This window comes from Cyphomyrmex costatus, unplaced genomic scaffold, assembly GCF_001594065.2.
Source record: "Cyphomyrmex costatus isolate MS0001 unplaced genomic scaffold, Ccosl1.0 scaffold51, whole genome shotgun sequence".
NCBI classification, from domain to species: Eukaryota; Metazoa; Arthropoda; class Insecta; order Hymenoptera; family Formicidae; genus Cyphomyrmex; species Cyphomyrmex costatus.
In genome coordinates, this window is record NW_017279354.1 from 2,102,461 (window position 1) to 2,113,902 (window position 11,442).

The 11,442-nt window shown below is 35.8% G+C and overlaps 4 protein-coding genes and 1 long non-coding RNA gene across 7 annotated transcripts; 1 reads left to right on the plus strand and 4 right to left on the minus strand.

The window, feature by feature from the left end:
- Positions 1-1,704: 1,704 nt before the first annotated feature.
- Positions 1,705-5,397, minus strand: LOC108778781 (uncharacterized). Of its 3 annotated transcripts, none has more exons than XM_018546050.1 (4): positions 5,241-5,397; positions 5,043-5,160; positions 4,587-4,817; positions 1,705-2,106 (listed from the first exon to the last, which is right to left on the minus strand). In XM_018546050.1, exons 1-4 carry the CDS (start codon positions 5,298-5,300, stop codon positions 2,003-2,005), a joined length of 513 nt encoding a protein of 170 aa, XP_018401552.1. In that variant the 5' UTR covers positions 5,301-5,397; the 3' UTR covers positions 1,705-2,002. The 3 variants fall into 3 exon arrangements, with proteins under 3 accessions (XP_018401552.1, XP_018401551.1, XP_018401553.1); XM_018546049.1 differs by having other exon boundaries at positions 4,557-4,817; XM_018546051.1 differs by having other exon boundaries at positions 2,042-2,106; positions 4,592-4,817.
- LOC108778782 (uncharacterized) lies at positions 2,083-2,883 on the plus strand. Its single transcript, XR_001940857.1, has 3 exons — positions 2,083-2,156; positions 2,451-2,598; positions 2,809-2,883. It is a non-coding gene; the product is annotated as an uncharacterized LOC108778782 (long non-coding RNA).
- A 390-nt stretch (positions 5,398-5,787) lies between the features above and the next one.
- On the minus strand, positions 5,788-6,867 carry LOC108778745 (uncharacterized). Its single transcript, XM_018545998.1, has one exon. It carries the CDS (start codon positions 6,865-6,867, stop codon positions 5,788-5,790), a length of 1,080 nt encoding a protein of 359 aa, XP_018401500.1.
- A 78-nt stretch (positions 6,868-6,945) lies between these two features.
- LOC108778746 (uncharacterized) lies at positions 6,946-7,782 on the minus strand. Its single transcript, XM_018545999.1, has one exon. The coding sequence runs from the start codon at positions 7,780-7,782 to the stop codon at positions 6,946-6,948; it is 837 nt and encodes a 278-aa protein (XP_018401501.1).
- A 155-nt stretch (positions 7,783-7,937) lies between these two features.
- On the minus strand, positions 7,938-9,941 carry LOC108778747 (uncharacterized). The gene has a single exon (XM_018546000.1). It carries the CDS (start codon positions 9,939-9,941, stop codon positions 7,938-7,940), a length of 2,004 nt encoding a protein of 667 aa, XP_018401502.1.
- Positions 9,942-11,442: the final 1,501 nt, after the last annotated feature.

An 11,442-nucleotide genomic window follows, 5' to 3' on the forward strand; every position in this document is an offset into this window, starting at 1 on the left:
CCAAATGCAAGAGCGCGGCTGGATATATGACCGTCCAGCAAGGCGCGCCGCGCGCGTTCGCCGTCTCTTATAGGCACGCGTTGTTTACAACAAGCGGTAATGGACATTATATATATATATATATAATAATATTATTAATTATTATTAATATTTATATTAATATTAATATTAGTATTTATTATTTATTATTATTTAAAAAATATTTATAAATTGCCTTTCAGATAATTGTAATAGATTATCCCTTATGTGAAAACGTGGTTTATCATTATAATAATAAACATTTTCTAATTGTTCATTGATATGTAAAGAAACAGCATTTCGATATGCTATATCCATTGCTAAATTAAAACTTCACATTAACCGTAATTTGTCGAGAGAGTCGCACTTATTACTATGGGTGCGTTCCGAAATTTGCTGACAGTACTGACAATACTGTTTTCTCGTTCCAAAATCGGTTCAGCCACGTTTCAGCTCTGCTGTAACTACTATCTTTTTCAAGAAAGTAGGTCCTAGGGAATTACTGACTTCCGGCTGATTTTGCACAATTTCAGAAGGTAGTGCAAGTTCAGTAATGCATATGGCTACTGATATATAGGTATACATAAGGCCCTTAGCAGAAACGTGACTTATAATTTTAAGACAGTTCTTGTGCAATATAAGTTTTCATACGTGCTCTTGGTATCAATAATCCTCGTTTCGAAATTTGGGATTTTTAAGAGAATTGCCCTATATTTAACCTTTACCTATATATGATTTTTGACGTAACCACATTTTTAAACGTAAAATGCGTTATAGTGGAGTTATAAAAATGCTTTTTCATGCGCAGCACGCTGCAACAGCAATTCGTTACTATTGGTTAAGAATTTTATGTGAGATGACGCACTTCCGGGGTAAAATACATCGCAGTTCGTTGAAGTTGAACCCAACGAACAGCGGCAAAATCGAGAAAACTGTGGGCACGTTCGTTAGTATTATCCCGGGTACGAAGTACGAAACACTTTTACAATATAATATAAGTCTTTATTGAGAGTTACAAAGGCGACGCTTGTAGTTGAAAGGAAGGCGGTAAAAGGTGCGGTCGAGTTGCCACTACGAATGCTTTGAAGCGTTTGATTGACCAATCAAAAGAAAGAATTTTACTAATTGACCAATCAAGAAACGCTTCAAAGCATTTGTAGTGGCAACTCGACCGTACCCAAAAATGCGTCGAGAATAACGTGTAGAGAGATGAACATAAACTGTGTAATGTCTAGATGTGTTACAAAACTAAAAAGTGTAAGAAGTGTGTAGAGTGTACAAGGTGTAACTTAAAAGTACTAGAAATCCCTACAGTACTCCCCCTTTAGGGCTTGTGTTCACGATGCTAGAAATATGTCCGAGTTCTCGATTCAAGTCCTGGAATAGAAATAGTTGTACTTTGATGACTGTAGATAGTGCTATTCGAGTCTGTGACGTGACGTTGCAGGCGTCGTTTTAGCTCGGCTGTCTGTTTTTTTTCCGTTTTCGAGGAATCATCGTAAGTATTAATTTATTTTGATTGTTCGGAAAATTAATTATTTAATTAATTAATTATTTAATTAATTAATTTTAAATAATTAATTAAATAGTTAATTAATTATTTAATTAATTAATTAATTAATTTATTTATTTTGATTATTCACAGGGTCAATTGGAATATGAATAACTCAGCGAGAAAGACAAAATTAAAAAGGTTGCTGACTCTTGCAGCTTTTGCTGTGTATGTAGAACAACAAGAAGAACAAGAACTGCAACAATTACGATATCGACAACGGAGGTGGTGGACAAGAGAATGGATTATACGAAGAGAATTCGAATTAAGAGGATCTGTTCACTTAGCACTCAATGAACTTGTCAATGAAGATATAGAATCTTTTTGTAGATTCTTCAGAATGGATTTGAAATTATTCAGTAATTTGTTGGTTAAAGTTTCTCCATTTATTCAAAGACAAGATACAGTTATGCGAAAGTGCATTCCGCCAATTCAAAGACTATCCTTGACTCTAAGATTCTTAGCTACTGGAGAATCTTTTTGCAGCATGGAATTTGCAACAAGAGTACCGGCTTGTACTTTATAACGTATCATCCCTGAAACAGTTAGAGTCATTTATGAAGTACTGAAAGATGAATATTTAAAGGTAACTTTATTTATTAAAATTATAATTTTTATTTCTTTGTATCGAATATGCTGTGAATATTTAGAATAATATTTATATACATAACCAGGGTTGAGTACTAACTAGTTAAAACGTTAAAAGTTAAAAAAAAGTTAAAAAGTTAATAACTTTTAACTTAACTTAGTTAATTTTAAATGCATCAAATTTTAACATAACTAAATTACTTTTAAATGTCAATTTTTTAACTTTTTTTAAGTAATATACATAATACATACACATATACATTTACATATACATATTTTATACATATTTTAGACTCCAGATACCGAAGAAGAATGGAATCATGTTGCTGACCATTATTTGCAACAATGGAATGTGCCTAACTGCATTGGTGCAATGGATGGCAGACATATTGAATTTAAAGTTCCTCTCAGTCAAGGATCATTGTACCATAATTATAAAGGTACAAACAGTATTGTTTTATTAGCATTAGTTAATGCTCACTATCAATTTATATATGTCAACGTTAGTGTTAATGGCAGAGTAAGTGATGGAGGAGTTTTTCGTGAAAGTGATTTGGCAAAATATATAAATCATCTACAAAATCTATTAAATGTGCCAAAAGATAAATTATTACCCGGTATGAATCAGCCTGTTCCTTTTATTATTTTAGCTGATGCAGCTTTTCCGTTGCAGAATCACATATTAAAACCTTATCCATCAAGCAACTTGCCTCATGATGAGCGAATATTTAATTATATACTAAGTAGAGGTAGGAGAGTAGTTGAAAATGCTTTTGGCATATTAACTAACAGATTTCGCATTCTTCTAACACAAATATATTTATCTGTTGAATCAGTTCAAAATATAACATTTGCTTGCTGCGCTTTACATAATTACATTAGTAAAGAAAATAATACTTTTTTTACAAGGAGCTGTAGATATTGAAGATTTAGAAAATAGAACCGTAATACTTGCTATATGGAGAAATAATAATGTACAGTTACGTAATTTAGAAATTGTAAACATAAGACTCAATAGAAACGCAATCTATGTTCGTGATGTTTTTAAATAATATTTTAATAGTGTTGAAAGAGTTGAATGGCAAGAAGCTATGATTTAATACAAAAATCTTATAAAGGGCATAAAAGAGTCAAAATATTATATACTCTATTTATATTTATTATTTTAATACTGTCTTTTAATACTGTTGAATGCTTTTTCTATTTTGTGAATGAAAAACAACCGTCACGTATGATACATATTTTTAAAACAATATATTAATATTACAAATGCTTCACGTATGACGTTATAATTATATTTATATTGTATTTAAAAGATTGTATATTATTTGTTGTATAAATTTAACATCTCATTTTGTAATTTATATTATAGTCAAAAGCAGTATCTTGATGTATATCTTTATGTTTCTTGACATTACTTATTAAAATATGTAAGGCTAATGTTATAAATATAAAATTGCAAAAAGCAAGCATAATCATAATAAGATGTTTATAATATGTTCTAAATATGTTATTTTATTAATATAATACGGTATAAAGCAAAATTTGAAGTATTAAAAATGTTTAAAAAGAAACAATATTTTATTCTCTCTCACTCTTAAAAAAAAACATTAGTCTTTATAAACCCCGCTCAAAAGTGGTTTTTCGTTCATAAAGCTGCTTTCCAACGTGTGTATTCCATCGGAGTGTTTTTTGTTTGTTGTCTGGCATGCGGAAGTGTCTCTGTGCAAAAGGAGAAATGGGGGAAATTGTTTTAAAAAAATCGGTCTAAGAATGTTCCAAACTTCAACCATTTATTGTTTATTTTGTAACAATTACATTATATTTTGTATTTTATAACAAATAACTATAACATCATAAATAATCACTTATATTCTGCTACTTATTTTAATTTTAAATATTCACAGCATATTCGACATAAGGAAATAAAAATTATAATGTTAATAGTTATCTTTAAATATTCATCACATAAAAAACAATTGTTTTTTTTCCAAATCACATTTTAAGAATATTGGAAGAGTTGGAAGAAGAGTTGAATAACAAGAATTTAAGTTACTAAAAGGTAAGAAAATAATTTATCACATACTCATACGTTACTATAATAATAAAATAATTTTGTATTACATACTCATTCGTACGTTACTATAGTAATAAAATAATTTTGTATCATAAACTTACGTACGTTATTATAGTAATAAAATAATTTTGTATCAAACTCTTACGTATGTTACTTACTATACTAATAAAATAATTTTTTATCACTCACTTTACGAACATTACTTACTAAATAATAAAACTTATATGAATAATAATAAAACAGATAGGGCAATATAAAAATAGTATATTGTTTAATCACTATCTGCATCATCGATTAATGTGATAATATTTCTTTGCAAACCTTTTAATTTTTTCAAATTTTTAATCTTACGTAACTCGTCCTCTACATATAAAATCCAATGTTTCAAGCCGTCTTCTGCTTCTTTATTTTGACTTATCGATTCAATTGCAGTTGAAGCCTTTGACCAAAAATTGTTTGTAACATCAAAGGAATTAGTTTTTGCTATTTCAGATTTTTTTCTTTTAGCGAATGTTGCAGTACGTGATTGTGATGAGATACTACTCATTGAAGAGGATGAATGAATATTTTCACAGATATTTTCTATTTAAAACAAATAAAAATAATAATTAGAAATATAAATCAAAATTATATTTCTTACACACACGCACGCACGTACATACACACGCGCGCGCGCGCGCGCACATACACAAACACACACACACACACACACACACACACACACGTATACATATACATGCACATGATATAAATATTATAAAATTATACATTAAAACATTATAAAATATAAAAATCTATCATTCTTACCTTTATCATATTCTTTATCTTTTACAACATTATGTACATCCAATAGCTGTAAATTGTCCGTATCATCTTCATTTATTAATTCGTTTATTGTTGAACATTCCGATTCATGCTTAGGAAACTACAAATTATCATTATTTTTCAATTGTTATTTATTTAATTATAATATTTTTGTAACTTTCAAGTATTTTTTCTGCTCACTTTTTCTGTTATAGAAGATTCTCCTCTTCTCTGTGCAATATAAGGATCAAGAAATTTCATATCCTCATATAACCACTGTTTAATGAGAAGATATGCGATTATTTGAGTCTTCTTCACGTATTTTCTTTATTGCAGGATTACAATGACTTGTGTACGCCGCCATGTTCGAATCGTGATAATACATTTTTCTTGAGTTTCCTTGCGCATTGAAAACGTTGCAGCGCTCCTGTCGGTAATGGTGGCGCTCTCATCAATCGTCTTAGGTCGATAACAAGTCAATAGTCTTAGGTCGATAACGTTACTTTTCTCTATAAAACGCGGACGTAACATCCTGCCGGCCTTGAGAGGCTTAGCCTTTTAACTTATTCGCTAATAATTATGAGCACTATTACATACTGACATGTATCACATACAATGGATAACTTAATAACTATCAACATAACGCATAGACTTAAAACTTTATTACGCTCGAATAAACACTTAAATTTAATTTAAATTAAAAACGTCGATATAATAGACGATAAAAAGAAAGGAAAAAAAAACTTGCTTAATCCTCGATAGGAAGCACACAAATTTTGTGAATGGTACGCTTCGTAACTCCCGTAGGTGTTTGTACACTAACAACACGGACATTGCCGTCGGAGCCAGTATGGAGTTCAATTATTCTCGCCATGCGCCACTTCAAGGGTGGAAGGTCATTGTCTTTTAATAGCACTAACGTACCGATCTTAATATTATCATAATTTGGTTTCTGCCACTTGTACCGATTCTGAAGTTGCGTTAAGTACTCGCTGACCCAACGTTTCCAGAAGTTTTGACGCATCTGCGACAACAATTGAAATCGTGTTAACCTGTTTGTAGATATTTCTGTTAAGTCGGGCTCTGGGAAGGAGTTAATTTGTTCGCCGATGATAAAATGTCCCGGTGTAAGCACTTCATAATCCTGAGGATCGTTTGAAAGAGGACATAACGGTCGCGAATTTAGTACGGCCTCAATTTGTGCAAAGATTGTACTAAGTTCTTCGAATGTTAATAGATTGTTGCCGACAACACGCTTCATGTGTGTTTTTGTTGAACGTACGGCCGCTTCCCAGATCCCGCCCATATGAGGCGAGTTGGCAGGTATAAAATGCCATTGTATTGCTTGCTCTGTTAAAAATCGGTCGACATGATCATTACTTATCATTTTCGTCAATTCCCGAAGCTGATTGCTTGCACCTATGAAATTGGTGCCGTTGTCGGAAAACAAATTTGCGCAACGACCTCGTCTCGCTACGAATCGCTTTAATGCATTGAAGAATGCAGTGGTAGTCAAATCGCTGACTATTTCTAAATGCGTCGCTTTTGTTGTGAGATATACAAATATACATAGATACGCCTTTCCGGTTTTATTTCGCGATAGTTTAATAGAAAATGGTCCGGCGTAATCTACTCCGGAATTGATAAACGCTCGGGCCGGCGTGACACGCTCCTTGGGTAGATCTCCCATTAATTGAGTTTGACTTTTCGGACGTACGCGGAAGCATGCTACGCACTTTCGTAATACTCGTCGGATTACCCTCCGCCCCGATAACGGCCAATACATGCTACGTAAATGAGTTAGTAGACCTTGAGGTCCAACATGCATATGCTTAAGGTGACAATCTTGAATAATTAGTTCAGTCAACGGATGATTCGCTGGTAAAGCGGGGAGCACAGACTTTTGTCAAGTCAATGATAACTCAGTCGCGAATTCGACTGCTTGAACCATTCGTATCAATAGCAGCATGGCATTATTCAATTCCTCAATGGACAGATGCCCTGTTTTTCGTGTTTGCTTCATCAATGTATTATTTTTGAATCGCATGCAATAAGCTATGACTCTCTTCAATCGTGAAAGCGATGAAAATCTCGTGAAGATTTCGCGGCTCGATGAGTCACAGTAAGTGATTACTGTTTGTTTCTTTAATTCTGGAATTGGAGATACCTTTGTATAAGTTTCAGCCGGCCAATCCTGACAATCTTCCAAGAGCCAATCTGGTCCGGACCACCACAAGTTTAGATTTTTGAGATTCTGAGGCGTTGTTCCTCGCGATATGAGGTCTGCGGGATTTTCCTTTGACCGAACATGTGTCCACTGAACTCCTGATGTTAGTTGTTGAATAGTTGAAACTCTGTTGGCTACGAACGTTTGTAACTCTCTAGAATTGTGGTTGATCCAAGAGAGCACTATTGTTGAGTCACTCCAGTACTGGATATGATCAAATTGAACGGATAATGCTTGTTGTACGGTCCACCCGAGTTGAGCCAGCAAAACTGCTCCACACAACTCAAGCCGAGGCAATGTGAGGTTCTTGAGCGGTGCCACTCTGGATTTTGCACATAGTAGTCTCGATACTACTTGCCCCGACTGACTGAAGCTTCGTATGTAGATGCATGCCCCGTAAACTGCCTCTGACGCATCGCAGAATCCGTGAAGTTCGATGCGCTGAGGTTGATCGCACATTACATGTCTCGAAACCGAAATTAGACTCATCTCATCCATTTGTTTTTCGTACTGCATCCAAGTAATATGTAAATGAAGTGGAAGAGATTCATCCCAATCCACTTTCAACTGCCATAATTGTTGGAGTATAATTTTCGCTCGAGTGATTGTCGGACAACACAATCCTAACGGATCATAAATTTGAGAAACGGTCGACAATACAATTCGCTTAGTTACACGTTGATTATCTTTGATGGCTTAAGTTTTGTAAACTGGAAACAGTCGTCTGTAATGTTCCAACAAACTCCTAGAGTTTTTATCTCGTCTCCAATTGGCAGTGACTTGACTTCTGAAGACGCTTCTCGCTCTCTTGATTCATTAGTGTTCCACTTGTGAAGTTGAAAGCCTGCTGAATGTAGTATTTCGGTTAACTCATGCTTGATTCGCTGTAAGGTGTGTACATCATCTCCACCAGATAAAAGATCGTCCACGTAAAAATCATTGAGTATGACATTACTAGTGTCCGGATACTGATCTTGATATTTAATTGCGAGCTGATGCAAACATCGAACAGCTAGAAAGGGCGCACTGGTTACTCCGTACGTAACCGTATTGAGACGAAAATCTCGTATTGGCTCGTTTGAATCTTGTCTCCACACGATTCGCTGCAGATCTCGTTGATCTTCTTGGATAAGTATTTGGCGATACATTTGTTTGATATCAGCCGTGATTACAAATCTATGCTGACGAAATCTGAGCAGTATGGACGTTAATTCTTGTTGAATTGTAGGCCCTGCACGTAGTATATCGTTCAGTGCTACTCCGGTCGATGTAGGACATGATGCGTCAAAGACGACTCGGAGTTTTGTGGTTGACTTGTCTTCCCTCAATACTGCATGGTGAGGTAAATATAAAGACGATTCAGAATTATCGTTACTTTTGATTTCGGTCATGTGACCGACTCGTTCATATTCTTGCATAAATTCGTTGTATCGATGTCGTAGATCTGAAGATCTGGCGAATTTTCGTTCCATACTCTTCAACCGCTTGATTGCGATATCGCGTGAATGTCCCAATCGTTCTATGCTATCACTTAAAGGCAGCCGTACCTCGAAGCGTCCGTCCTTGTTGCGACGATATGTTTGCACAAACTCGTTTTCGCATTCTTCGTTATTCTCAGTTCGCCCTGGACAAGTAGCACTCTCCTCTACCTTCCAGAAACGTTCCAGTTGATCTTCGATTTTTTCACTGTAAAACGACATACAAACGGAAACAATTGACATGTTGTTGGATTCGAAGGTTATGGGTCCAGCTATGATCAGTATGATCCATCCAAATTTAGTTTTTTGTGCCACTGGTTGATTTTTTCCTAGCTTGATTTGGCCAACGCAAAGGAGTTCCCAGAATATGGTGCTACCAAGAAGCAAGTCGACTTGTCCTGGAGTATGGAAGGATGGATCTGCCAAAGTGATTGAGCTTGGTATTTGCAAATGTCGTTTATTAATTTCCGTCAAGGAAAGATTCATCGTAATTTTTGGTAGTACTGAGAATCCGAGTTTAATCTTGAATGCATTGATTCTTGACCGTATCGTAGCATAAGTTTCGGTGAGAGCGGTGGTTTGTATGCCGTCAATGCAACGAATTTGCATGTAATTTTTTTGTTGACGTAAACATAGACGTTCACAAAGTTCCTTTGTCATGAAATTTGACTGTGAACCTGGATCCAGAAATGCACGACATTCCTGAAAATTGCCTTCGTTGTCCTGCACTTCAACGATTGCCGTGGCTAGCAATCCACGATCGCATTGTCGTGCAGCATAATGCGTTACGCTCGTAGATGATTGCTCTGTTGACACCATTGGATTAATTGAGGAGCTTTCAGTTTGGCTCTTCTCTTTCGTATCTTCGCCGCTAGAAACATGTAACAATGTATTATGTTTTTTGTGACACATGCGACAAGTAGTGAAATTGCATGCTTCAATACTATGACCTTTCTTGAAACAATTAAAGCATAATTTGAGCCCTTTGATTTCCTTGCTCCTTGCTTGAGGAGTCCAGTTGAGAAAGGTAGGACAGTGATATATCCTGTGTTTCCCTTCCTTACATATTGAGCATTTATTCGATACCTCCGCTACCGGGGCAGCAACCGTCTTTTTATTTGCATTTGCTGACTTGTCGCCGGTAACAAATGAAACCTTTGTTGATTTTAATTTATCAATCTGCAATGCTTCTAACATAATACACCGATTCGTAGTAAATTCAATAAATTAAGTATATGTCGCGACCTCCCTATAGAAGACGTCTTGGTCTCCCATTCACGCTTTGTGACATTGTTGAATTTCGCTGTCATTAAATGAACCAGAATGGTACCCCATGTGTCCGTCGGTTCTCCAAGCTTTTTTAATGCACGGACATGCTTTTCCGTGTAATCCAATAATTGACGCAAATTAGACTGTGACTCCTTTTGCATAACTGGAAATTCAATCAATGCCTGAACGTGATGATGAACCAAAACGCGCTTATTTTCGAATCGATTCTTAAGCAGGTCCCATGCGACATCATAATTGTCAGCCGATTTCCATTGACTCTAATACTTCCGCTGCTATACCCTTTAATGCTAACCGCAAGTAATAAAGTTTTTTGATATCTGATCAATGCCTCGTTTTCGTCAATAACCGCCTTAAATGTGTCTCGAAAATTCGGCCATTGATCGTAAGTTCCATTGAATGTAGGTACATTTATCGGAGGTAACTTTATTTTATCTACTGCATTCGCCGCATTGCCTGTACCTTGGTCATTGAGATTGCGATTTTCTCGTCTGACCCTTGTTCGTTCGCGTTCTGCTATTAGCGCTCTCGCAGCCCCGGCTGTCGCGTAATAATCCGATTCGAACGATTCCCGCTCGCCATCGTTCTCGAATTCCGCATTTACTTCCTCCAGCGCGTCTTGAGTCACGTGAAATTCATCCCACGCACGTTGTAACATAGTTAACCTAATCTCGACTTCTTCAATTTGATGGGTTTGTGCATCGAAAACCCTCAACCAATTGCGCACGCGCGTCAACTGCCCCTTTATTTTGCCGCGTGTTTTCACTAACTTGCTTGCATCCGCCATTATCGCTATCAAGGGCTGCGTTCAGAAATTACGCCTAGGTAACTCTGGGCTATAGTTTACGTTACGTATATTATATCAAAAATGCACCCAAGAGTAATCTGAGTGTAATTTCTGAACGAACCCAAGAAGACTAGAACCAGGAGAGTAAACTAGCGTGGTGGGGGTAGGTCAAAAAACGTCCGCGGTTATTCATTCAATGCGCAGTGGCATTGCACATTGAATGAAAGTTTGCGCATGCGCGCGTCGGTTATAACCAAGAAGTCTTGTTCTTAACCTTTGCGTTATCAAGAAGTCTTCTTGGCGTTATATAGCCCAAAAAGGTTAGGGCTAGAGACGCTTTATTTTCCCCTCATCCGAGGGACACACTTAAAAAAGAAAAAAATCTTCTTAGGGCCAATTTCACCAACGTCGGTTAGACTAACCAACGGTTAATTCCAATGGAATTATCCAATCGCATTTGTCGTTGACCAGAATGAACCAATCATGGTTAACACTTCAATCGTTAGCTTAACCGACGTTGGTGAAATTGGCCCTTAAACCATCTTAAACAGAATGTAAGTTGTAAAAAGAAATTATACTGTATATTAAATAACTTGTTTATAGGTAAATTCTGTATTGTATACA